Raw genomic sequence first — 27339 nt, 5'->3', positions numbered from 1 at the left:
CTTCACCTTCTTCATCCCAGGCCAATCCATCTCTCACCATGGGAACACCCTTCACCCCCTTCGTTCCTTCACCTTCTTCATCCCCAGCCAACCCATCTCTCTCCCGGGGAACACCCTTCACCCCCTTCATTCCTTCACCTTCTTCATCCCCAGCCAATCCATCTTTTTCCCTTGGAACACCCTTCACCCCCTTCATTCCTTCACCTTCTTCATCCCAGGCCAATCCATCTCTCTCCATGGGAACACCCTTCACCCCCTTCGCTCCTTCACCTTCTTCATCCTCAGCCAATCCATCTCTCTCCCGGGGCACACCCTTCACCCCCTTCATTCCTTCACCTTCTTCATCCCCAGCCAATCGATCTCTCTCCATGGGAACACCCTTCACCCCCTTCATTCCTTCACCTTCTTCATCCCCAGCCACTCCATCTCTCTCCCAGGGAACACCCTTCACCCCCTTCATTCCTTCACCTTGTTCATCCCCCGCCAATCCATCTCTCTCCATGGGAACACCCTTCAACCCCTTCATTCCTTCACCTTCTTCATCCCAGGCCAATCCATCTCTCACCATGGGAACACCCGTCATCCCCTTCATTCCTTCACCTTCTTCATCCCCAGCCAATCCATCTCTCTCCCGGAGAACAACCTTCACCCCCTTCATTCCGTCACCTTCTTCATCCCCAGCCAATCCATCTCTCTCCATGGGAACATTCTTCACTTCCTTGGTTCCTTCACCTTCTTCATCCTCAGCCAATCCATCTCTCTCCCGGGGCACACCCTTCACCCCCTTCATTCCTTCACCTTCTTCATCCTCAGCCAACCCATCTCTCTCCCGGGACACACCCTTCACCCCCTTCATTCCTTCACCTTCTTCATCCCCAGCCAATCCATCTCTCTCCATGGGAACACCCTTCACCCCCTTCATTCCTTCACCTTCTTCATCCCCAGCCACTCCATCTCTCCCCTAGGGAACACCCTTCACCCCCTTCATTCCTTCACCTTGTTCATCCCCAGCCAATCCATCTCTCTCCCGGGGAACACCCTTCACCTTCTTCATTCCATCACCTTCTTCATCCCCAGCCAATCCATCTCTCTCCATGGGAACACCCTTCACCCCCTTCATTCCTTCACCTTCTTCATCCCCAGCCAATCCATCTCTCTCCATGGGAACACCCTTCACCCCCTTCATTCCTTCACCTTCTTCATCCCCAGCCAATCCATCTCTCTCCATGGGAACACCCTTCACCCCCTTCATTCCTTCACCTTGTTCATCCCCCGCCAATCCATCTCTCTCCATGGGAACACCCTTCACCCCCTTCATTCCTTCACCTTCTTCATCCCCAGCCAATCCATCTCTCTCCCGGAGAACAACCTTCACCCCCTTCATTCCGTCACCTTCTTCATCCCCAGCCAATCCATCTCTCTCCATGGGAACATTCTTCACTTCCTTGGTTCCTTCACCTTCTTCATCCTCAGCCAATCCATCTCTCTCCCGGGGCACACCCTTCACCCCCTTCATTCCTTCACCTTCTTCATCCCCAGCCAATCCATCTCTCTCCCGGGACACACCCTTCACCCCCTTCATTCCTTCTTCATCCCCAGCCAATCCATCTCTCTCCATGGGAACACCCTTCACCCCCTTCATTCCTTCACCTTCTTCATCCCCAGCCACTCCATCTCTCTCCCAGGGAACACCCTTCACCCCCTTCATTCCTTCACCTTGTTCATTCCCAGCCAATCCATCTCTCTCCCGGGGAACACCCTTCACCTTCTTCATTCCATCACCTTCTTCATCCCCAGCCAATCCATCTCTCTCCCAGGGAACACCCTTCACCCCCTTCATTACTTCACCTTCTTCATCCTCAGCCAATCCATCTCTCTCCATGGGAACACCCTTCACCCCCTTCATTCCTTCACCCCCTTCATTCCTTCACCTTCTTCATCCCCCGCCAATCCATCTCTCTCCATGGGAACACCCTTCATCCCCTTCATTCCTTCACCCCCTTCATTCCTTCACCTTCTTCATCCTCAGCCAATCCATCTCTCTCCCGGGGCACACCCTTCACCCCCTTCATTCCTTCACCTTCTTCAGCCCCAGCCAATCCATCTCTCTCCCGGGACACACCCTTCACCCCCTTCATTCCTTCACCTTCTTCATCCCCAGCCAATCCATCTCTCTCCATGGGAATACCCTTCACCCCCTTCATTCCTTCACCTTCTTCATCCTCAGCCAATCCATCTCTCTCCCGGGGCACACCCTTCACCCCCTTCATTCCTTCACCTTCTTCATCCCCAGCCAATCCATCTCTCTCCCGGGACACACCCTTCACCCCCTTCATTCCTTCACCTTCTTCATCCCCAGCCAATCCATCTCTCTCCATGGGAACGCCCTTCAACCCCTTCATTCCTTCACCTTCTTCATCCCCAGCCAATCCATCTCTCTCCCGGGGAACACCCTTCACCCCCTTCATTCCTTCACCTTCTTCATCCCCAGCCACTCCATCTCTCTCCCAGGGAACACCCTTCACCCCCTTCATTCCTTCACCTTGTTCATCCCCAGCCAATCCATCTCTCTCCCGGGGAACACCCTTCACCTTCTTCATTCCATCACCTTCTTCATCCCCAGCCAATCCATCTCTCTCCCAGGGAACACCCTTCACCCCCTTCATTCCTTCACCTTCTTCATCCTCAGCCAATCCATCTCTCTCCATGGGAACACCCTTCACCCTCTTCATTCCTTCACCCCCTTCATTCCTTCACCTTCTTCATCCCCCGCCAATCCATCTCTCTCCATGGGAACACCCTTCACCCCCTTCATTCCTTCACTCTCTTCATCCCAGGCCAATCCATCTCTCTCCATGGGAACACCCTTCACCCCCTTCATTCCTTCACCTTCTTCATCCTCAGCCAATCCATCTCTCTCCCAGGGAACACCCTTCACCCCCTTCATTCCTTCACCTTCTTCATCCCGAGCCAATCCATCTCTCTCCATGGTAACACCCTTCACCCCCTTCATTCCTTCACCTTCTTCATCCCCAGCCACTCCATCTCTCTCCCAGGGAACACCCTTCACCCCCTTCATTCCTTCACCTTCTTCATCCCCCGCCAATCCATCTCTCTCCATGGGAACACCCTTCACCCCTTCATTCCTTCACCTTCTTCATCCCAGGCCAATCCATCTCTCTCCATGGGAACACCCTTCACCCCCTTCGTTCCTTCACCTTCTTCATCCCCAGCCAACCCATCTCTCTCCCAGGGAACACCCTTCACCCCCTTCATTCCTTCACCCCCTTCATCCCCAGCCAATCCAGCTCTCTCCATGGGCACACCCTTCACCCCCTTCGTTCCTTCACCTTTTTCATCCCCCCCCAATCCATCTCTCTCCCAGGGAACACCCTTCACCCCCTTCATTCCTTCACCCCCTTCATCCCCAGCCAATCCATCTCTCTCCATGGGAACACCCTTCACCCCCTTCATTCCTTCACCCCCTTCATTCCTTCACCTTCTTCATCCCCCCCCCAATCCATCTCTCTCCCAGGGAACACCCTTCACCCCCTTCATTCCTTCACCCCCTTCATCCCCAGCCAATCCATCTCTCTCCATGGGAACACCCTTCACCCCCTTCGCTCCTTCACCTTCTTCATCCCCCGCCAATCCATCTCTCCCCATGGGAACACCCTTCACCCCCTTCATTCCTTCACCTTCTTCATCCCAGGCCAATCCATCTCTCACCATGGGAACACCCTTCACCCCCTTCGTTCCTTTACCTTCTTCATCCCCAGCCAACCCATCTCTCTCCCGGGGAACACCCTTCACCCCCTTCATTCCTTCACCTTCTTCATCCCCAGCCAATCCATCTCTCTCCCGGGGAACACCCTTCACCCCCTTCATTCCTTCACCTTCTTCATCCCCAGCCAATCCATCTCTCTCCATGGGAACGCCCTTCACCCCCTTCATTCCTTCACCTTCTTCATCCCAAGCTTCAGAGATCGTGCACTCTTGATGCCAACAAAGGAAAATCTTTACAGACCTGTATTATATAAAGACATCTATAGAAGTGAGAGCTGACTGCACCGAAGTGAGAGCAGATGTCTGTGGACCACTTTGCCCACAAGCACCTGTTGTACTATGCGGCAGTGGGTAGAGTCTACTTCAAGCGCAGCTTATGGTATTTTGCAGCTAACCGTAACACTGACACTGTCACTGGTGGCACCAAGAGGAACCCAGAGTTGGAGTGACTAAAATTGCAGTGAGATTCTGTGAGGATGCATCTGCTCTGTTGGCATCATGCATGGCATCAGCACGATACTGAAAGGTGAAGGTAACAAGAACTGATTACAAGAAAGTACTGTACACAAGCTGCATAACAGGCAATCATTGCACACGGGAAGGAAGGAAGGTTACATCACTTCAGCCGCCTAGGGCTGATTGGATGAAATGGCAGCACACAAATAATCAAAACAATCCATCACGAAACATGCAACCAACAATGTCAAACTGCCACATGAAATGCTGCAGGGTCACAATCTCTGCACCAAACAGCCCAGGATATCACACCCAAACTGATTGCAAGGCAGGGCACTCCAACAAAAGGTGGCGCTCATCCCCAATAACCTGCTGGGCACAACGCATGCACAAACGCTGGGGCTGAGGAAGCACAAGCTACACAAGCTACATAACAGGCAATCATTTACAGCTGGATGCCATCCTTCAGGCTGCCTGCTGCTCGTCTGAGAGCGCTCCGCAGGATCCTTTTTTCCTGCTGGGCAACATTACGAGGTTGGGTTGTAAGTTCCAGATTGCTACGCCTGTTACCCAACTTGTTATTATTCTTGTGCTGCACCATGACATTACCCATTTCTCCAGGGTATAGAAAAGGTGCAGTGCACACCTGTTGAAGCTCCACTCCAAGACCATATCAATGATGGAGTCAACCAGCTTCTCCTTTGCCCACTTTAAGTTCCAGTGAATCCAGTCCTCGCTCCCTAAACCAGGGGGAGGGTTTAGAGGCTCCATCAAGACACTCAGGTCTGGGTACTTCTCCGCGATGGCGATCAGTTCCTCTGCGTACTCAAGATACTCTAGGCTCTTGTGGCACTTCCAGACACCAGTGTGCATCATTGCTCCCTTGATTTTCAGTTGTACAACTTGTCTTTTTGGTCACGATCAGTGTTATTGTCCTGGACTATTAGACCTTTGGATCATTGTCAGATCTGAGATAGCGTTTGGTCTGTCCCAGATTCTGTCCACAATGCAACTAAAATAAGCCGTGACTGCTGTGGGATGCCACAGAAGGATTGGGCACACAATAAAGATGACAGCAGTGACAGCTTGACGCACCGCATGGCAGGACTCCAAACGCAGAAAGTAACCTGGTAGTGCGCATGAACCAGGTAGAACTCCTTAAGGAAGTACTTCAAGGAAGCGTCCCGCCGCGGAACGCATCCGAAGCATGTCTTGAAATACAAGCATGAATGAAGAACTCATCAAGAAATATGGCCAGGAATGATGCCGCCGCGGAGCGTCTCCGAAGCATGTCTTCAAAAATAAGCATAAATGAAGGACTCATCAAGAAATGGGGTCAGGAAGGATGCCGCCGCGAAGTCTTTCCGGCACCTGTCTTGAAATCCAAGCATAAATTAAGAACTCTTCAAGAACTAGGGTCAGGAACGATGCCGCCGCGGAGCGTTTCCTTAAATTGACAGGAAGTATATAGGAAAGCCTTAAGAAATCGTTCCTAAACTATTCCTGACGTCACGGATATTTATGACGTGTATAGGAAGAGCTTAGGATGAGTTCCTAAACATGTCAACACTCAGGAACTCTTTAAGATGTTTCCTGAAGGATTCAACAGCTCTTAAGGAACTCATCAGGAACATCCAGGAACCCTACAAGAACAGTTTGGGAAACAGGTCGTCGTCATAGTGTGGGCATCCCGTCAAGCAATCATGGTACACAAGAGGGTGCTAGCATGGCAAGGCGTCTGTTCAAGATGTGCACAGGACAGAGCCGCATGACAGATCACTACCTCAAAGAGAGTGAGCTGCAGCACATTATGTTGTCTGAGATAGTGAAAATGAGGCACATTATCATTCATTGAAACAACATGACTGCTGTGGGCCTCGGCCTGGCAATGGATTCAGGCTTGGAATCTGTTTGGTAAGCTGCTACACAGAGGCATGCATTCATGGAGTCTCCGATGTTGCACCCAGCTAGCTCTTTGCCTTCTTCAGCTGCGTTCCTGCCACCGCTGCCGCTCCCTTTGAGCCTGCGCTTGCTAGGAGGAGGCCTGCATCAGGCAAAGAACCTTTTTCTATAATAACCCAAAGCACGGGATGACTGTGTTGCAATAGATGTCTGCATCATGGATCTGCTATATCGTAGGAGACAATTGGAATGACACACCTGGCGGGAAGCGCAAGCAGGCCACCACTCCTCACGCCACCTTAGACTGGCTGACACCCTCACTGCTGTTGTGGGACAAGTTCCTGCATCAAACCAAAGCATTGGGTTTCTAACATTACCACAAAGCATGACCATGTACTTTACAAATCGATGTACAGTGACCGGAGATGCACAGTGACTGGAATCCTCTCAACAGAATCAGAAGAAAATTTGGGCGATGATACACACCTTGCGGGAGGCACGGGCGGCCGGTGGCTCCCGCTGCGCAAGTTGGCTGGCGCTGAAACACCCTGCTCTTGCTCCATGGCAGAAACAGCCGCCTGTGGCGCCGGCGGAGGCGGGCTGCTCACAGAAGCGCCGCGCCCGGCCCGCCGCGCCAGTGGGGTGCCACTACAGGCACACAGCAACATGCCTAAACCTCCAGGGACACCAGACTTGAGATGACCATGTACTTTACAAATCGATGCACAGAGATGCACAGTGACTGGAATTATCTCAACAGAATCAGGAGGAATTTTGGCATGATGCACACCTTGCATGAGCCACGGGCGGCCGGTGGCTCCCGCTGCGCAACTTGAGAGTTGCATGCAGCTTGGGCGATCTTGAATCTTTGGATGTGACTACCGGAAAATGGACACTGTAGGAAGTCAATGAGGGTAGAGATGAGCAAATCACAGTCAATAAGTCAGCATCCATGACTTCGATTCGGGCATTTCTCCCAAGAGAAGTCCTGATGACACCAGACATGCTATCAAGTCCTCGGACACATGCGAAGTCGAACCCCAGAACCCTAGGAGTGGCTGAGGCGAAGAAGATGAAGGAATAAAGCGGGTGAAACGGGCGATGCCGGAGTCAGGCAGGTGAAGAAGATGAAGTAATGAAGCGGGGAAACGGGTGATGCGGAGTTAGGGAGGTGAAGAAGATGAAGGAATGAAGCGGGTGAAACGGGTGATGCCGGAGTCAGGGAGGTGAAGAAGATGAAGGAATGAAGCGGGTGAAACGGGTGATGCCGGAGTCAGGCAGGTGAAGAAGATGAAGGAATGAAACGGGTGAAACGGGTGATGCCGGAGTCAGGCCTGTGAAGAAGATGAAGGAATGAAGCGGGTGAAACGGGTGATGCCACAGTCAGGGAGGTGAAGAAGACGAAGGAATGAAGCGGGTGAAACGGGCGATGCCGGAGTTAGGGAGGTGAAGAAGATGAAGGAATGAAGCGGGTGAAAACGGGTGATGCCGGAGTTAGGGAGGTGAAGAAGATGAAGGAATGAAGCGGGTGAAACGGGTGATGCCGGAGTCAGGCAGGTGAAGAAGATGAAGGAATGAAGCGGGTGAAAACGGGTGATGCCGGAGTCAGGGAGGTGAAGAAGATGAAGGAATGAAGCGGGTGAAAGGGGTGATGCCGGAGTATGGGAGGTGAAGATGAAGGAATGAAGCGGGTGAAAACGGGTGATGCCGGAGTTAGGGAGGTGAAGAAGATGAAGGAATGAAGCGGGTGAAACGGGTGATGCCGGATGCCGGAGTCAGGCAGGTGAAGAAGATGAAGGAATGAAGCGGTTGGAACGGGTGATGCCGGAGTTAGGGAGGTGAAAAGGGGGAAATGCGAGATAAAATGCGAGGGGTTTCGGTTCACGCTCACCTAGAACTGGTGGGGTGAAGTGGGGTGAACGGTCAAATATGTGAAATGAGAACAAAAAACGTGAACGAAAGGTGAACCCATAGAAAAAGCTTCATACCGGACGGGTAAAGGGTGCGAAGGAATGAAATGAAGCCATGTCTTTCCTATTTATGCGCATGACCACCGGTCACTGGCCCATGGAGGCACCAGGTTTTCTGGTTAGTGAGTTATGTGGCGGTTGCCTTGGCAAGTGCAAGCCTGCAATTTGTTGCCTCCCTAGCTAGCAGAATCGCATTTAATGTTGTCTGCCTTCTAGGCAAGTAGCATGTGATTTACCTGTTTCTTTTCTGTGACCTCCGACAGTCTATGCCAGATGATAGCATACATCTTCAGCCTCAGGCTGATATGAGATACCATATCAAGGAACGATACTATTAGCGCGTAAGGTGATAGCATTATGGAGTCCGCCATAGAGGCAGTGGTGTTGCTACCAGAACTTCTTGAAGGTATGGATCCAGTCGTGCAAATTCAAATCACTTAATTGAATTGAATTGAAGTGGAGTCCAGGTACTAGGCTCAACAGATGGCATGCCATGAATAGCCTAAAATCCCCGCCTAGTGTGCACGTGAAGGTGAGTAATGATACCGGTACTGCCGGTGGATATTACATATAGATTCCCAGGAAGTACTGTAAGCAGGGTCGTCTAAGATTTTGACAATTTTGAAAGGGCCAGCGAGGCAAACAGTAACGTTACAAGCTCAAGAGTTCCGTCCTTGATAGGCGTAGGATCGCAGTACATCGCGGCAGTGTAATACCACAGAAAAGAAATGAAGGGAAGGTGCTTTGCCATCATTAAAGAGTCCACAGAAGTGTATTGCCCCGGAACAAAGTTGCCTGCAGCAAATCTCTTGCGCTGACATTCCAGCACTACGTGGGGCTGTTACTTTATTACATCCAAGGCACCTTCTTCTTCTTAAATTGCTCTTGTGTAATAATGTCTGGGCGGTGGGTTACAAAGAGTATCGAAAAAGTCGCTCATCATATCGAAACAGAAATCCCACGATAGCGTGTGCCAAAAGCAACATATGATGTGACACAGTATGGCACACAGGCATATCTTGCTTTGGTGGTGCTGCACTTTTCTCTGTTGCTCAGCCTTTGACGCTTCACGGGACGTTCGGGGGCAAGGATATTGTGGCACATGGCAAGAAGACTATGGACGACTGCACAGAGCTATACTCGAGGGAACAAGACCTCCTCGATACGCGATTTCAATTGCTGCACCTTCTGGACTAGCCGGTGCGCGAATGTCTACTTACACCAATCACAAGAGTAATTGTCTGCAGAAGTATGCGATCCTTCCAAATGGTACTTGCAGAGCAATGTGTAAGGATGATTCCCTTCAAATTCGACAGACCGCGTTGTGGGCGTAATCTCAACATTCTATTTCGCTCTACTGACGGGGCGAGCCTTCACACTTACAACAGCATATGAGGGAATGCAGCCATTTGAAACCGCGTATTTCGCTCCCAACATTAACTGGACGACGAAACACGAGTATGTCGATCTCATTCCCAAAGGTGGCTCTTCATACGAAGGCGGCCCACCAGCTCGTGCAACCCCACAATTCCAGCTTTACAATGCAATAAATCCAGAATTTAGGAGTGACATAGACGGAATGGGTGTGATTGACATGTTTGCGCATATGAATCTCTCTGAACAAGCATATGAGAAGGAGATAGTGTTCATGACTCTCAATAGGGGCACATCTGTGCGCCTATTCGACAATCCTCATCACGCTGATCAATTGCGTAACATGGGGCTTACACCTGAGACCGCATTTGGTTGTGCAATGAATTACTTGTTTGAACCTATACCAGAGGTCATGGAGAGCATCGAGCCGGAAATTGCTCTGTTGAGAGCAAGTGGGACACTTTCAATTGGCTTGCACATCCGTATGGGTGATCATGTTTTGCATGGGGATGATAGCAATGACCCGGACATTGGAAGATACAAGAACTTCTTCAACTGTGCGAAACAAATTGAGAATGCTTTGCTCGAGAAAGAGGAAGCTAGTGCGAAGGTGGTTTGGCTGCTTATTTCTGATAGCCACGCCCTTAGACAACATGCCAGCGAGACTTACGGTGCAAAATTGATCACGAGACTGAACAGGAAGCTAGAGCACTCTTTTGGGCACCAATACACCAACACAAAGGCACACGCGTCAATTGAAGGATTTCTTGAAGCTGTTGGGGAGCATTGGTTGTTTGGGCTCACAGATAAGCAAGTTGTTGACAAGGACAGTGGGTATGGTCAATCAGCAGCTTACCGGAGTTTTCGCAAAGGGAGCATATTTTTTGTTACCTCGGGCGTTCAAGCTAGTTGCAAAATCGAAGATGCAGTCACTATCAAAACTGTGGGCTACACTAGAGCAGGAGTCAAATTGAGACATTCCAAGCATAGGTAATACATCATGTCATGATGCCTGCAGAACTTGTTCAAATATTGTACCAAATATATCTGAACAATCAAGAACTTTCTAAAATAAAGTAAATACAGACGCCCTGTTGAGGCCTGGGCCATGACTGATGTTTGAGAGACATGTCGGCCAAGCCGAAGGAATATTGACCTTGCCACAATTCAATGGATAAGTCCTGAGGACATGCCCTCCAATAGTTGGTGTTATAACCACTGCCAGCGGCGTCCCAAATATGACCTGCCACGTGCATTTGTCCGGGGCTGAACAGACGTTCTATGGTCCGACCGAGTCATTATGACCGCCGGTCATGTCGGCGACATCATGTATAATGCATCATGTGAAGCTGATCAGAGCCCTGCAGCTCCACATGCCATGCCACACACCGCGGCGTCACGGTCCGCCGCGGCGACGTCCGGCATTCATTCGTCTCATTCAATTCGGTTCCGAACCAAACAAAGCCATGACTCATGACTGACTCGGAGTCATAGCTTCAAGCGAAGTCACCTACCACCCCAAGATCAGGCAAATGTTACTTAGCATGGGCGTGCATGTACGGCTTTCGAAGTCAAGCAGTCCAACTGCAGTATTTTGTGGCGTACACAGGTGCCGTACCTGCCGCGGCGCCCACCATGACCATGCAAGATGATCCTTCTGCTCATTGAGGCATGTGGCCATGGCTTCATCAGGAATGACACGATAGTCCATTTCAGATTGATCCGATGATTAGTGGTTCCATGGATGCACACACTGTGGCTTTTGGCAAAAGCCATCATGGTTAGCCGTTTGTCGCTATGAGAAGTACTTGTGTGCACACGCGTGCACGCGCGTACACGTGTCCTCAGGCTCCCGACTCCTCCCCCCCCCCCCCCCCTCGGACTCCGAGGAGGCTGCATCCGGGAATCTCCCTTACTGAGTACCACTAGTAGTGGTACTCAAGCAGACAACTTGTCTGCTGGTGTTAGAATTGACTACCACTTTCTTGCCAATATTTAAGGTACTTAGGGTTCAGTACCGTACTCTATTCAAGGTGTGACAATGTCAGTAAATTTTACAATTAATCATCTTGACGATCCTAGAAGTTTGTAATTCTGAGTTCAAGTTTGTAAAGTGCATGCCATGCACAATTTGGCTGTGACCGTGCCATGATGGTGACCACTGGATGGCCTACTAGGGTGAATAGCATATTCCTTTTGTAACTTATTTGAACTCCTTCAAAAACCTTCAAGTTGATCGAGTCTAGAATGTGTCAAAGTTGCTCATCTGTTTATGCTTGTACATGTTTATACACTTAATCATTTGCATGATGCCACCGTGGCTAAATGTGATTAAATGCCAGCAGTGCTAGCACAGCGCTGTGGCCATCGAGCGGCTCCGAGACATTGATATTCTATGATAGTACTACTATTAGAGAATAGTATTATCGTTCATAGATGGGTCACCCATCGGTGCCACCAGTGATTAGTTTGATACTTTCAAAGTTTAAGTTAAACCTCCTAGACGCCTCAGAACCTTAAAGTGCTGCAATCGCATTGCAATAGCATTGACTGATGCCGAGTCTTCGAGCCAGCTGGGAAGAGGCTCAGAAGGCCGCATATCGCTGTAAATGATAATACCAGCTTGATTGTATAATGCAGCTGTGTACGAAAATGAACTGCGGCTCATGATCAGCACGTCAGCCTCTGTCATGGCCTTCCAAGAGGCCATCATTTCCACGTCAAGATGCAGCGTTGCTTCGTATTTTTCAACAAGTTGAGTAAACTCTGAGGTATTTCCTTGAGAGTAAACATGAATTTCTGCAGACATGTCAACCAGTTTTGCAGCTTCTGACACCTTTTGCACAATCTTCAGATAGTGAGACATGTCCAACCATTTAAAGTTGTTGTCCCTCTGAACATCTCCTCGTCTGACATGCACATGTACACTTAGCTTCCGGGGATTGCCGCTGTCAAGGTGGAAATGTTGAATGCGCTGCTGTGGACATTCCTTGTTACTCTGTTGCTTCAAACACAGTTCTCCTTTGAACAACTCAAGCAAACCAATGTTGGCATTCACAAAACCTGCGCAACCTTCTAGGATCTTGATTTGATCTGCCAGTACATCCTCTGGCCGTAGCTCACCTTCCCCAAGGTTGACAAAATCTTCCAGGTCTTGGAAAACTCGCCAGGATGCGGACCTTAAGTGGTCCAAATTTTTCATTGGCGTATGTATATATGAAAGTCCTGGAGTTACCCTACTCTTGACAAGGCATGTAATTCTTTCTTGCAATTGTGCCCCAAAGCCATCGGTTCTCACGACGGTCACAAAAGGTTTCCCTGTGTCATGAGCGTGTACCAAAGCTATAGCCACCAACTGCAGTAGCACCGCGCTGAAGCTTATCATTCCTGTCGATACTGCACAAGCAGCCACATATTCCGTGCTATCATCAGAGCAACACCTGCGTAGTCAAGCGTTCGTACTCACGCGATAGCCACGTTCATAATTGAATTCTGTGGAATGACCGTGCAATATAAAGTAGCCTAACAGGAACATATGGAACCACAGCATCTGTGTGCAGGCCCATACCGACTACTGCCAACTCAACCAGGTGTTCACTACCGAACGATATGTGTTTCATAACAGCGGGAAAAGTAATAACTACGGCACAGACGTAATAAACATTTTGGAGGTGTGGATATTCCTTTTCTTCATATATTTCCCCTTCTCAGGGGAAAGGCAGCAACCTCCGCGTTGAATGCTTCCCACCTTTCCTCAGTATTTTTAAATTTACACACATAATCTTGAGATTGTGTCTGAAATCTCCGAAATTTCCGTGACTTGTGTCAACACACGTCAACGGGTAACATAGGGAGCCTCAAATATGAGACTCGCGACTGCAGATGGCCGTCCTTCCGCAAATCAGGTAGGATTGGTATCTAAATTTCAGAAAAGAGCTTCGTTGCGACTGCTTTGAGGGCTTCCCAGTGCCATTATTATCCACCTTGATTTAAGAACTGATTACTGAAGGCCATAGAATTCCAAGAACCCACTGGCCATCTGTAGGGAAATATCCTCATGTTTATCATTTCGACACCTCTCCCAGGCATCCAGGTCCTAAGTATCCAGATCCCCTGAAATACAAATTACTAGATGACGGGCCCAACTTGGCAAATCGGGGTTCGCGGTGCGATGGTTTCAAACCAATCACTCAAGAGTCATCATGATGAGCACTGACTAGTCGAGCGCTCACTACAAATGCACGTGAATATCAGGTCCAGACTTCTGACCTTTGAAAGGGCCATTTAATATATCGTTGTGGTGCACTGTAAACTGATCACACATGCGACGCACCTGATCCTCATGGATTGGAAAGGCGTGTAATAATAACTATTATTATTATTACTGGCTTTGGCTGGCGGGGGGCAGTACAAATACTGAGCACCGTGCCCACGGTTGATTGGGTCTTGCTTGGATCTGGCGAGTCCAACAAGGGCTAGGAATTTGCAAGCCTTTACATGCAGCTTGTCTGCAGACGCACCTTGCCTTTGGCAGGAAAAGCGTGTAATGATAATAATAATAGTAAATATTTACTAGGTCCCTATGGATAGTAGGTCCAGACGCAGGGAAACGAGCATTCCAAAACGAGCAGTTCCATTAACATAAAAGAAAAACAAGGAAGGCCAGGGTTTGACAGCCCCCTAGGGTCCCCCAAGGGATTGGCCAACCTGCTCCAGGGCTAGGGGCAAGGTTTCAGGGCAACGCCGGGATAAGTTCAGATTTGGCAAAATGGCATCAGGGCAACGCCCCAAGACCACGTGCACGTGGCTATGACGTCACTCAATCGACTTTGGAGGTCCCCTGACTTGTCAGGCAATATGACCCACTTGGAGGGATTCAAGAGAAAACCTGCTTCTCCGTGTTGATAAAAAATTAGGAACCTCAGGGATGCCCCATATTTTCAGCTACTTACGGCGGCAGGCGGGGGCACAGTCCCCGCCCGCCCCCGGGGCCTGCCCTGCTTAGGGGCGGGCCTGACATTTTCTAGGACCCCTGTCAAACCCTGAGGAAGGCAATTTTGCACACTGACGGTTTCGTATTGTTTCCAATAACTTATTCCCAATACCTTGAAGGTAGATCCCGGTGGGCCACTGCCAGTGGGCAGGCAAAACCGTCTCTTCTTCATATTGGATCATGCATTTCTGGCCACGGGCCCCGGACATCGGATGTCTGTCAGTGACACCATCATGGGATCACATGCAATATTAGGTTGATATCACACAATTCAATCTGCCATGGTGCCACCGTGGCGCACTGTGACAGTGTATGGTACTTCTTTCACCAATGCAACTATAAATTAATGGAGTCCGACTCCTCCCTTACATAATCTTACCGGGTTTACAAAGGCCTGCCTCTGACCTGCCGGTGATCACATGAGGGCCTAAGTCCCACTCAAAAATGTTCACATACATGCAACCATGATGGCGCGCTGATGCACTGCGCACCCTGAGGACCCTCGAGTGGATAGCGGCCGGCGGCGTAGCGGCCGGCGCTGACATCACGCCGGCGCTGCAAGCATGATGGCGCTGCAGCAGTCAGATGCGCTGCTGCCGATCTTGACGCCCGGCGGCGGCCTGGCTGGGAAACCCGGGAACAAGGCGGCCGCTGTGCGCGTGCTCGGCGTGCTCGCCGCCATCTGGTCGAAATCTGCAGAGACAGGAGGTGGGCATCTACACCTCTGACACATATTTCTGCTGTGTCCGATGCTGTGCTGTGGTCAAAAGGTGCATCGCGCAAGGAGACGGAAAGCTGTCCTGCAGATGTACCCACGAAGAAGCTGGCCGCCTTCAAGTTGTGCTTCATAGGGCAGGCAGACAGATCCCCGGAAGCCATCAGCAACACCCCCAGCCACATGCAACAGCTTCTCGTTGCTCCTGGGAACTCGTTGGAGGCCGTGCGGCTCGTGGGGACTCTGGTGCACTCTGAAGCTGAGGATGACAAATTTCTCACTGCGCATGACTCTTTTGCTTACATGTTCACTCCGAGGGAGTTGCAGCGACCACATAAGGTGGATAGCGCAGCATGCATTCATGTACAGCATGCTGTACAATTATCCTCATTTCGAGAAGCCGTATGAGCTCAACCAGAGCCGGTTCAACAGCAATCCTATCAACCCGATGTTGTACCAGATGCATGCCCAGCAGCGGTACTACGAAATGGTGCTGGAGTAGTCGAGGCAGCATGGCATCGAGTACTCAGTGATTGTAAGGGTCAGAGTAGACCACATATTCAAGAGCCTGACGGGCAACATCCGGATTTTGCCCTGTGGAACCCACGCTCCATGGCAGCGATTGTCCTCCCGCAGCCGGAGTGGGACTTTTTGGATACGATGCCGGCGTTCGGGGTTTACCAAGATGGTGGGTATTCAGATAGAAGAGGGTGGGGGCCTCCGGAGTACATGCAGTTTACATGAGGCGGTGAAGCCATATTGGATCAAAAAGATCCACGTGGAGAGTGGGGCCCCTTTTCATGGGGAGTGGAGCTTGCGTATGCACTCACCACATGTGGTATATACATGTGGCGTCCTGTTCAAGCGGGTTGAAGATGACCAGGTGCAGTATTTGGAGATTCCGCACAACAAAATGGGTTGCGCTCATCAAGAAGCTCACCGATCATATGACTGAAAATTCCATTTGAGACTCCATTGAAAGCTTTTGGCACCGATCGGTGCACATCTGATGGTGACTGTGATGGCCCCAGGTCGACTTAATTTGGAGTTTGGAAATGCACGCTGTGGCAGGAATCACAGGTCGGGCTCACGGCACAGAGCCACGTGACATTCTGCAAGTTCTGGTGGTTGCAATTTCTTTTCTATTTGTTCACCTAGCATCATGTTCCCTGCCTGACACCTCCAGATATCAGAGCAACTTGAAATTGAAGCATCTGGGAGCACCTCATGGGGACAAGTCATAGGCTGGTGTGATGCCCACTGGGCTTGTGTGCAGTATCAGACAGGCCCTCAATTGGTGTCTACTAGCAGTGCTTCATTTCGTGAGAAAAGTTTGTCATGTCCTATTGGATCTGCCCTGCCTGCTACAGCAGCACTCATGCTCTGCAGGTCATAGCCAATTGAGGGTTCACTGTCATGCCATGAGCATCAGCACCGTTCAATAGCCATTAAGAGCTATACAAGTTTGAGGGAGCAAAATTTCACGATCTTCGCCATGTGCTCATGCTGTAGTGTGAAGGAGCCTCTGCCTTGCAGGATCTCGCAACCTTCTCTTACTTTGCTCCTTTCTTCTTCTACGCACACATATCCCAAAGTTTTTTGAGTCTCTGGCTGTACTAAGGCAGAATTTGTCTGTATCACGTCTTGTTGGTCATTCGCAAACGGCTTTGGCAAAGCGGAGGTGCCCTCAGGATCCTTCATTTGGTGTGACTTACCCACATAAATTGAGGAGTCTCGGCCTCCCTTTGCACAGGCATCGTACTGCAATACGGAATGTACTCCAGACCATTATATGCAGCATCATTCAGAGACTTACGAATGTGATACTCCCAGGCATCGCTGGGGATCTTGGCGTTCACCTGCACCAAAGGGTCCCAGGAGCTTGGTTCACAGTGAGTTACGGAATCAGAAGCTGAAATGGGGACGGTCAAGTCTTCAGTAGCGTTGATCTGCACGTATCTGCACAAACAGTTGTTCCTATTACAGCTGTAACGCTCACTCTTAGGAGGTCTCTACATGATACGCACCGCACTGGTCCAAATCTCGGGCTCTTCCACGTTGTCCACCATCGTAGCAGCTCTCTGCTTTTCCTGCTTAATCGAGGTCGAGTCGAGAGGTCGAACCTAGCGGACACCGATTCGAAGCGGGGCAGGCCACAATCACAAAGGCCTGAGCGTTATGGTGAATACATTCAGAATCAGTTGCAATCTCCCCTTTAAGCGAGTGCGAGCTTTGCATTACGTTTATTGCTAGGTGCAGGTCATATGGCTTTATCAATATATATGCTTGACCAATCGAGCTCATGTGAGGCTCATGCAATCACGGACAATTTTTTCCTAGCTCTATAGAAGCAAAGGGAAAAATGGGAGATTTAAGGAGTGCCAGGTACATGGCAAGGTACTTTCTGAGTAAACTATGAAGGCTTACCCACCGCATATTATGTGCCACTTTGGACAGGAGGGAACAATAACAGTCTAATACTGCGCATCGCCAACGCATGACGGCCTTCAACGTCTCCAACACCCTGGATCCTTGCCTCTCCCTAGCTAGCTGCTCTGTGCCCACATGCCTGGCATCCCAAGTCTGCCACATAACAGCTGCTTAAAGCATGCACTCACCACCATGCACAAACAACTGCAACAGCAACTGCCGCACTGCCTGTGCGGCTCGTGTTCCCATATATATGTATTCACAGCAATGTTCCAACGTTTCCCCAAGGTCCTGATCTGCAGACACACAGCACATGCACAGCCGGCAGTTGCGAGCGTGCAAACACAGACAGGCCCTCTGGTGCAGCAAGATCCTCCAGTGAGATGCCTCCCCGTAAACTAGTCCTGCTCCCCTCCCTGAGCGGATGCTCGCTGCAAGCATAGCAGTCGGCTGCTGCATGCAAAATCTGCATCACATCACAACGAACCTCGCCAACCCTGACAGTGCATGTCCAGCCCCCCTCCTCGCCCAAATTTTCACACCTCAATGCATAGCTGACCTGAGCCACACCCCACACCAGCAGCAGTCTGCTTCTCCAGCAATGACCTCGCACATGCTTCCTAAACCATGCTTCAAGCCATGCAGATCCCCGAACGGCCTGCAGCACAAGGCGCAGTGCACTCTCTTGCCGAGCGCACAAATCTTACCAGCACCAGCGATGCATGAGTGGGCTGCAGCGCATGGAGCGCTGACAAGGGGCTGCAGGGCGGCATGTGTGCGCATGTTGCGGCAGCATGCCGTCAGCTGCCGCCGTCCCCCGGCATCTCCTTGGCGAGCCACTCCTGCACCACTGCCTGGCTTTCAAAGCCTCTCCCAGGCATCAGCACTGCTCACTTGAGCCATAGAGAGCCATCAAGGCATGACTTTGCCTTCTGCCATGGACTGCCGATCTGAACTTCACCACATAATAAACCGAACTGTGCCACAGCGTCACCTTACCACAAATAGTCTCAACAAAAATTTAAGCATAGCACTGCATCCCGTGCGCATGGCTGCGCGTCAGCAGCTGGCTGAGTGACAAAGCGCACGGAGTGCGACTAACCCATGAGTCACCTTAAGCGCAGCTGCGCAGATGTCGCGGTCGGTGGAGGACAGCTCGAATTCGTTGGTGATCTCATCTGCAATCTCCTCCGGCGTGTCCTTGTCAGCATCGTACGCAAAGTCTATCGTGCGCCTATGCCTGCAGCATGCGCAGCCCAGCTCGGGAAACATCTAGAGGTGTTCAAGGACATCTTCCTATGCCTGATTGTGACACATGATGACATCTACTTTATTAAGCCCCTAAATAGCCCCTACGAAGACGTCTCCTAGACCGATCGCTCCTCCATGGTCTTGCTCTGAAGCCCATCCCGCCCTTTATTCGCGTCTTGGCACCCAAGTGAAGACGATGCAGTCATACCATGACCGCTCAGGCACGCATGGCATGTGAAGCCCGCGATACATGACAAAGGCTGCCACTGCCAAGAAGTGCACCCTCTGGCAGACAGTAAAATGCCTAAGTGCGATGGGGCAGATGCAGATGTGCAGATGATACCTGTGGTGAGGGGCTTCCTCGGAGTGCGGCTCCTCTTCCTCCCCCTGCGAATCATCGCCCACATACTCCATGTTGAGGCGGAAATGCAGCCGCCCCTCCTTCACGCGCCCCGAGAACTGGAAGTCATAGTCCTCCCCCCGCACTGTGCCCACCTGCACAAGAGCTCATACAGATCAGAGGCTGCCGTGGAGGCTGGAAGGGAATGGAAATTACCCCAGGTGCAACCTGCGCAGGTGGGCCCTGGCATCCGGGAAAGGACCTGCCTATTGCCCACGAACAAGAATATCTGCCTGTCTAATTCTCCCAGCTGCGTTGTACACAATCCCCTGGGGCTTGCCAATAATGCAGACCAAGGACTCCAGATCTCCAAGGAACTTGCAGAGCAGCGTGACAGAGCCAGCAGGCATGCAGCGTAGCGGACGATTCTCTCTGGGGTTTGGAGAGCAGACAGGGATAGGGCCATGAGCGAGCGGAAGTGACATGGCAGGCAATCATTCCATAAATCAGAGGCAACGCAGTGCCCCACCTCGCAGGCCTCCTCGCCCTCGGAGCTGGCCCCCCCGTCCTGCTGCTGGTGATTGGCCCCCCGGTGGTGCCTCCCCACCCCCTCCGGCTCCAGCTGCGGCAGCCCGCTCGGCCGCCGCGCCTGCTCCGGCGGCGGCAGCTTGGGCTTTGCAAAGAAGGGGTCCTCCAGCAGCTCCATCGCCGTTGGACGGGCGCCGGCCGGGTCCAGGCACCTGATTAGCAATGGAGCGCCTGATCATGACACCTTCCACCACCTCGGTCTGCAAAGGAGCAGTTTACAGTGCAACCAAGCAAACACGGGAGGGCCAATCCCGGTCCACAAAGAGCAAACCTCCAGGCGAGGGTAATTACCACTGGGCACTCTGCAGCTTCTGACATGTGAGACCCAGACACCCTCCAGGCCCGTCATGGAAGTGGCAAACAGTGTCGTAGGGGCCGCACCTGTGGATGAAGCCGCGCGCTTCAAGGTCCTGCACGTTCTCGAGGAGGCCGGGCCAGGAGTGGGCGTTGTCGCGGTCCAGGCGCTGCTTGGTGGTCAGCTCCAGCACGCACAGCCCGAATGCAAAGATGTCGATGCTGCGCGTGTACTGGTTGTCCAGGTTATCCTCCGGCAGCACAGCTGCGTAGCAGCATCATTAGATATCAGTCACCGCTTGCACATGCTGATTTTCAGAATCTGGTCGGGAAGCTGTCGGAGAGCAGCTATGCATGAGCGCCGCTTCAAAAAGAGGCCATCAAACTGCCTAGATGTAAGGTGGGATCCGGCATGTGAGCTATTTCGGCATTGGTGCTTTCTGCCATCAATTGAAAGCTGCCACAAAATAGGTACATTTGATTATGAGGGTCGCTGCATGCGTTTCACCATCAGCAGGTTCTTCACATGTTGCAAGTGATGAGGCTCACCAGGAGAGAAACGCTTGGGCAGCAGCGTTGCCAGGCCCAGATCCCCGATTTTGATCTCCCCGCTGTGTCCGTTGATGTAGATCTTATCGCAGCGCAAATCCCCGTGGATGACAGGCGGCTGTTTCAGGTGCAGGTAGTCCAAGCCACTCAGGATCTGGCGGGCCCACTTTCGCACTGCCTTTATTTCCAGGTGTTTATGCCGCCACCGGTAGTCCCTGAGGTTGCCCGACGTAAAGTACTCCGTGATGAGATTGATGCAGTGGTGCTCAAGGTCGTGCCAGCACCTGAAGCACTTTATGATGTTTGGGTGCTCCAGCTGCAGGCCCTTGCTCATCTCTGCCACGATCTTCTCCATCGTCTCCTCATCCAGCTCCATGTTATTGACGTTGGAGTCAATCTTGCTCCAGGCCACGTCTATGCCATGCTTCTCATCAAAGCCCTTGTAGACTGTCTTGAAGCGCCCTGAGCCCACTTTCTGTGCATACCGCGAAAAACGCCCCGAGGGATCCTGCTCCAGAGCCAGATCATCGTCCTCTTCTTCCCTACTGGTGGAAGCCTCCCCAGGTCCCCTGTTCCTGAAGCTGCCGTCGTCTGCCATCCCTCCTTTGACACTGCAAATATCAATCAGGCCGCCCCAGCGCCTCGGGAAAATTCATGGAACGTTCCAGGCAAGAATGCTGGGCCTCCCTAGAGTAATCTGCACGCCCAAACTTGGCGGCATGTCTCGGATCAAGGTGAATCTATCACTGCAAGATCGCTGCGCCTGGCACGATACAGCCTATTCTGGCCGGGTTCTTAGCCAACGCCTTTGGAGACAGAGATCCAGATGTGTTTCCCTATTATCACCTGCAGCGTCTTGCTTCATTTCTGGAGAAAGGCTATTGCTTGCCCTTCCCTGAAAATTATGCTGTTGAGAGCTCGCGCCACTTCTTTTCTAGCAGGTGTAGCTCTTGCGGGTGCCGTTGCCTACTTCCAGCTTCGCCAGGACCTCCTGCAGAGCCAGCAGGTCCTGATTGATCAGGTGAGGCTCTTGATAGAATTCTCGCCAGCTGGCGCGGCGTTGGGTGTCAGGCTGGGATTCAGCTTGGCCATCGGAGTTGCGCACGCTTTCTCAGCCGTGCATGAGAGCCCGGGAGCTGGCTCGGCTACGGTTTGTGCCGCCTTTTTGGCGGGCTCCTGCCACCGCAGGGGCGTCATGCAGCGTTTTCCGTTGGCCTTGCTGTTGTAAAGGGGCTGCGCTGCATTGGCTTAACCATTTTACTTCAGAACTGAATGGATGTTCTCGAAGGAGTGTAGACCAAGGGTGGCCGTTGCTTAATTGGAGAACATATTAACTACTGTTGTGAAATCTGTTGTGACTCATTGAAGCCGTAATCGACTTCAGTTCCTGTTTGATCCATCGTAGGTGTCAAAGTTGGACTGTGAGGACCTGCAAAAGCGCGTGACGCAGCTCGAGTCTACAGTTGCAAACTTGAAAAACCAGCAGTGATTCAGAAAGTTTGAAGGTGATCGGCTGCTTTCCTTGGCGCCCCCATTTTTCTTTTTGCACAATTCTCTGCACTGTTTCTAGAGAACATATTTTCATCTCGGAGATGCCACGGCATTGCTCTTCCAGCACACTCGATCCCAAGCTCAGTGAACGGTTCTGCTCAAAATGTGAAACTGGAACGATCAGAGTTGATCAAGGGTACCAGTGTCTTGTGCCATGATGTCAGTGCACCCATATGACACACTGATGTCATGACAGCTAGTACTTTCTTGAGTCTGCTATCCAGGAATCAAGTGCAAGTGTGCGCAGAAGCCCTACAAAGATGGCTGACGACGGAGAAGTGTCTGCGCTCGTGTGCGACAATGGATCAGGAATGGTCAAGTCCGGCTTTGCCGGTGACGACGCCCCTCGCGCCGTCTTCCCCAGCATTGTAGGACGCCCCAGGCATCAGGTCAGTCACACGATCCAGCCCACCCACCGTTTCTGTGCTGTCATGTCAGGTTCAATCCCAAGGCGTGCCCCTTCAGCCACGCATGGATCCTGTACACCAGCAGGATGCGTCCTGCGTGCTTCTGGGTTGGGCAAGTGGCAAGAGTGTGTGCGGTGCCGAATTGGCATAATGCACAAGGCAGGTGAAGGGCGACCGTGATGCATGTCATTAAGAGCACCCTGAAATGATGTCGTGGGGTGTGCGCAGGGTGTGATGGTGGGCATGGGCCAGAAGGACGCCTATGTGGGCGATGAGGCCCAGTCCAAACGTGGCATCCTCACCCTCAAGTACCCCATCGAGCACGGCATCGTCACCAACTGGTGCGCTTCGGGCTCGGACTGTAGTTTTGTAAATATTTATGACTAGTACACGCTTTTCCAGCCCTCAGGGCTAGGTGCGTTGCAGCAACCTCTCAATAACTCCTCTCCAACCTTCCCTGTCTTGGCATGTTCTCCACCAAGATGTGTCTCCAAGACTCATGACTCCTTGAGACCGTGATCATGAGGATTGTTTAGCCGCCACCAATATGCCTGCCACAATATACAAGGGGTGTGCAATGCACTCATTCATGGATGCGCACGCTGTGCGGCTGGGCATTTGGTCTTCATGTTAGCGTGGCTAGAGCCAGTGTCATGGGAGACCCTCGGTTGCTCTCTCTGCCGGGGTAGTGCAGAGTCAATACGGCATTTACTGTAAGAGTGTAGCGCATTCGTCCATCCTTTCTGGAGCTCATGCTGGCCTCGGCTGCAGGGACGACATGGAGAAGATCTGGCACCACACCTTCTACAACGAGCTGCGCGTGGCGCCCGAGGAGCACCCGGTGCTGCTGACGGAGGCCCCTCTCAACCCCAAGGCCAATCGCGAGAAGATGACTCAGATCATGTTCGAGACCTTCAACGTGCCCGCCATGTACGTGGCCATCCAGGCCGTGCTGTCCCTGTACGCCTCCGGCCGCACCACCGGCATCGTGCTTGACTCCGGCGACGGCGTCACCCACACCGGTGAGCACCTGCTGCTGACCCCTGCACTGCCGTCCTGGGCTTGCTGCTCTCAGTGCAGCGTCGGTTCTCTTGCGCATATCATCCTGCCTGCAGCGTCTCCTCTGCAGGGGGGCCGTGCTCTGTTGCTTAAATTATTGAAGTTTTTGAGCGCAAAGTATTCAGCAGGCATGTCACCGCCATCTCGGCTGGTCCCCTTCCGCGCAAAGTCCAAGCTTGCTATACCATTTGCTAAGGGCATGGCAGAGATGCCCACAGCCTGAAAGCCTGCCAAGCAAAATGTCTGCCTAGCTCGTGTCAGTGGTGTTCATGGGTCCCCTGCAAAATAGGTGTAGTACAGCATGGAGACATGAACCTTGTAGAAACCTATGCGCTGATTCTTGAGCCTTTCCCCGCAGTGCCCATCTACGAGGGGTACGCGCTGCCGCACGCCATCACCCGCCTGGACCTGGCCGGCCGCGATCTGACGGACCACCTGATGAAGATCCTGACCGAGCGCGGCTACTCTTTTACCACCTCGGCTGAGCGCGAAATCGTGCGTGACATCAAGGAGAAGCTGGCCTACGTGGCCATCGACTACGAGGCTGAGCTGGCCACCTCCGCCTCCTCCTCCACCATTGAGAAGTCCTACGAGCTGCCCGATGGCCAGGTGAGCTGACCAACCCTCAAAAGTCACAACAGGTCATCGCAGTGAGCTGCCCGACGGCCAGGTGCACTGACTAGTCCTCATTAGTCACAACACGTCATCGCAGTGAGCTGCTTGACGGCCAGGTGCACTGACTAGTCCTCATTAGTCACAACACGTCATGGCAGTGAGCTGCCCGACGGCCAGGTGAATTGACCAATCCTCATTAGTCACTACACGTCATGGCAGTGACAAGTGTTTCTTTGCGCACAAGCTCAAGCACGTCTTTGGCAGCTCAAGGAGCCTTTTGAGCTCCAGCTGGCTTGCACTTTGGCCCTTGAAGGCTTGACCTGCTGTGTGAGGCTGTATAATCTCCCAGCTTCAAACTTTTGGAGGAGATTTGAAGTTTTGTCCGGGCTGTGTCAAGAGCCGTCCTGGGCCCACAGAGTGCTGACATGCCAGGTAATTGCCGTGTCTGACGGCCAGGTGAACCGACCGATCCTCAAGGCTTCAGCAAGGCCTGCCATTTTGGATGGGGGTGACAAGCATGGTCTGTGGCCGATGCCTGGTATGGGGTAGGAGGTCTTGATCTGCTGTTGATGCCTGGATTGGGTTAAGGAAAGCTCAATATGAAGTCGCTGCATTAAAGAGGAGGAATGCGGAATCTGGGTTCTCGCTCTTGAAGTGGAAAGCTTGGGTAGTGCATGTGCCGTATGGGAAGCCAGCTTGACGGCGTGAGAGGCTCTGGGCTGAGGTTTGCGGGCTGTAGCATCAGGACAGATCAGGTAGGGCTTGTGGCTGCCCGATCATGATCTCCGTAGATGGTCGAGGGGCGAGCCCTGGGGTAGCAACAGTGCCATTATCAAAGCCTGCATGTACGCTGCACTGCAGCAGGCATGCCTAAAGCCCCCGCCTGCTGTCCTGTGCTGTGTGCATCTCCCTCTGCATTTCACCTCCCATGTAATCTCCGCTTATCGCGATGCATGGAAGGGGGGTCTGGTTATTCCAGCTCTTCATTTGACATGGACACACGTCACATATTGCTAGTATTGAGCTAGAACAGGGTGGGGTAAGCATGAGGATCTCAGGCAGGAGTTCTGATGATTTGGAGAATAGTCTCACCGCAGGTCTTGCAAGCGAGCCTTCCAGTGCATGCGCGTAATGCAGATGTGCGTCACTATGAGACCGGGTCATGTGCATGCGCGCAGGTGATCACGATCGGCAGCGAGCGCTTCCGCTGCCCCGAGGTGCTGTTCACGCCGTCCATGGTGGGCATGGAGGCGGCCGGCATCGACGAGACCGCCTTCAACTCCATCATGAAGTGCGACGTCGACATCCGCAAGGACCTCTACGGCAATGTCGTCCTCTCCGGAGGTGCAGCAGCACCCTTCTCTTTTTCTGACGGTGGTACTTGCCCCTCAGTGCGTCCTCGGCACTCGAGGAGCAGTCTGTATTCAGGCTGGCCTAATCATACTGCAGCATTGCTTGCAGGGGATTGTGCCGCTGCCTGTAGCCTCTTCTCTGCTAGTATGTGGTGTGGTGCAATGCTGCACGTTGGGAATGGGTGATACTCTTTTAGGGCATCGCAAACCTGTTGATCAGTGCAGTGCCGGCTAAAACAGCCCAAAGCAGGCCGCCGGCTTGTGCATGTCTCTGTCCCCGCATGCGCACACTGATTAGTCCGCCCAATCTAAGGATTACCTGAGAAAACGGGGCCAAAGAGACATGGCCTGCCCAAATCCAAATCGAGCTGCCAATTCGTGGGCTGGGGAGCTTGAAAGGACAGCAAGTTCACAGAACATGAAGAGTAGAGAACAGGAATTCTTTGAGCAAGCACCTGCGTGCAGACCGCTCTAATTCCTTCCAGACCTGACCAGCGCTGCTGCCCCGCAGGCACGACCATGTTCCCGGGCATCGCTGACCGCATGAACAAGGAGATCACTGCGCGCGCACCGTCCTCCATGAAGGTCAAGGTGGTGGCTCCCCCCGAGCGCAAGTACTCCGTCTGGATCGGTGGCTCCATCCTGGCCTCCCTCTCCACCTTCCAGCAGATGGTGCGCGCCTGCAGTCTCTCTGTTTTTTCACCTGAGCGCTTTCTTTGGGAACCTAAGAGTGGTTCATGCCCGTGCGCCCTGGAACTCCGGGAGCAAGCAGAAAGCGAGTCCGTTTCATACAGATTATTTGAGATTGCGACATATAAGACGGAGGTTCCACTGAGTCAATTGGCCACGCGGCCGCTGCGGGCGCCACTTGTTGCCTTTGTGATCACTGGGCTTGGTGGAATATATATATATATATATATATATATATATATATATCTGACGCCCCTGAGAGTCGGGGTGATGGAAAAAAGCAGAAGTGATCAGCATCAGGGTCGATTGGCCTCGTGGCCGCTGCAGGCACTCCTTCTTCTTTTGGGAATCTGGAATGAGTCATTGAGCCATGCCCGGGGTTGCCCTGCGTGCATTTCTGGGTTCTGAGACATTCTGGGGTAAGAAGACTAGTCATTGAGCCATGCCCGGGATTGTCCTGCCTGTGTGTCTGGGTTTTGACGCAGGTGCATGGGTAAGAAGACTGCGAGCGCTTTGGCAACCTTGCGGACACTTGTGTAGCATGCGTAGTAGGAGAGAATAAAGCAGAGTACTGTTGAGTCTCGTGGCAGTGTGGCGATGCTAAATCAGAACAGCACCTACTGGATCTTGCGGAGTGCCCTGCTGCTGTTGCTGGGTTGTTGGTGTTGACGTTGTGCTGTATTTGTATGCTGCAGTGGATCGCAAAGAGTGAGTACGACGAGTCTGGCCCCAGCATCGTGCACAGGAAGTGCTTCTGAGGTGAGCACTTGGAGCTTCCTGCAGCAAGACAGCATACTTTGCAAAGCTCGCTTCTTGCTGACAAGCTGGCAAAAGCAGTACTGTGAAACAGCAAGCACATTCTGTCAACATCAGTTGTATGTGCCAGCATGCGCCAAGCGAACTGCATCTTTAACCGGTAGTAAATATGCTGCCAATTGTCCAATCTGGCAACGTTGCTCTGTGCTTGTGGCAGATGGGCATCATGGCATGGATGACAGGCCCAATGGTTTTGGAGGG

At 52.1% G+C, this 27339-nt stretch overlaps 7 protein-coding genes across 7 annotated transcripts; 3 read left to right on the top strand and 4 right to left on the bottom strand.

Moving 5' to 3' along the window:
• Positions 1 to 961: 961 nt before the first annotated feature.
• COCSUDRAFT_60606 (hypothetical protein) lies at positions 962 to 1906 on the bottom strand (the record flags this gene model as incomplete). The annotated part of the gene is made up of 1 exon (XM_005642607.1): positions 962 to 1906. The coding sequence occupies one exon, from the start codon at positions 1904 to 1906 to the stop codon at positions 962 to 964; it is 945 nt and encodes a 314-aa protein (XP_005642664.1).
• A 79-nt stretch (positions 1907 to 1985) lies between these two features.
• On the bottom strand, positions 1986 to 2732 carry COCSUDRAFT_60605 (hypothetical protein; the record flags this gene model as incomplete). The annotated part of the gene is made up of 1 exon (XM_005642606.1): positions 1986 to 2732. One exon carries the CDS (start codon positions 2730 to 2732, stop codon positions 1986 to 1988), a length of 747 nt encoding a protein of 248 aa, XP_005642663.1.
• A 7170-nt stretch (positions 2733 to 9902) lies between these two features.
• Positions 9903 to 10701, top strand: COCSUDRAFT_34647 (hypothetical protein; the record flags this gene model as incomplete). The annotated part of the gene is made up of 1 exon (XM_005642605.1): positions 9903 to 10701. A coding segment is annotated over exon 1 (506 nt), but the record flags the coding sequence as incomplete, so codon positions are not given.
• A 985-nt stretch (positions 10702 to 11686) lies between these two features.
• On the bottom strand, positions 11687 to 13117 carry COCSUDRAFT_55040 (hypothetical protein). The gene is made up of 2 exons (XM_005642604.1): positions 13057 to 13117; positions 11687 to 12928 (listed from the first exon to the last, which is right to left on the bottom strand). Exon 2 carries the CDS (start codon positions 12871 to 12873, stop codon positions 11974 to 11976), a length of 900 nt encoding a protein of 299 aa, XP_005642661.1. The 5' UTR covers positions 12874 to 12928; positions 13057 to 13117; the 3' UTR covers positions 11687 to 11973.
• Positions 13118 to 15135: 2018 nt separating this feature from the next.
• Positions 15136 to 16147, top strand: COCSUDRAFT_34645 (hypothetical protein; the record flags this gene model as incomplete). Its single annotated transcript, XM_005642603.1, is given in 7 exon segments — positions 15136 to 15189; positions 15252 to 15760; positions 15777 to 15880; positions 15897 to 15954; positions 16005 to 16033; positions 16045 to 16112; positions 16129 to 16147. Coding segments are annotated over 3 exon segments (153 nt in total), but the record flags the coding sequence as incomplete, so codon positions are not given.
• A 3749-nt stretch (positions 16148 to 19896) lies between these two features.
• On the bottom strand, positions 19897 to 21246 carry COCSUDRAFT_21021 (kinase-like protein; the record flags this gene model as incomplete). The annotated part of the gene is made up of 3 exons (XM_005642602.1): positions 19897 to 19957; positions 20187 to 20350; positions 20626 to 21246. Coding segments are annotated over 3 exons (846 nt in total), but the record flags the coding sequence as incomplete, so codon positions are not given.
• Positions 21247 to 22459: 1213 nt separating this feature from the next.
• COCSUDRAFT_60601 (Actin/actin-like protein) lies at positions 22460 to 27080 on the top strand (the record flags this gene model as incomplete). Its single annotated transcript, XM_005642601.1, has 7 exons — positions 22460 to 22588; positions 22835 to 22947; positions 23378 to 23628; positions 24024 to 24274; positions 25459 to 25624; positions 26144 to 26304; positions 27018 to 27080. The coding sequence occupies 7 exons, from the start codon at positions 22460 to 22462 to the stop codon at positions 27078 to 27080; spliced, it is 1134 nt and encodes a 377-aa protein (XP_005642658.1).
• Positions 27081 to 27339: the final 259 nt, after the last annotated feature.

This window comes from Coccomyxa subellipsoidea, assembly GCF_000258705.1.
Source record: "Coccomyxa subellipsoidea C-169, whole genome shotgun sequence".
NCBI classification, from domain to species: Eukaryota; Viridiplantae; Chlorophyta; class Trebouxiophyceae; family Coccomyxaceae; genus Coccomyxa; species Coccomyxa subellipsoidea.
Note: the sequence above shows the minus strand (reverse complement) of the source record. Positions and strands in the feature narration are given on the sequence as shown.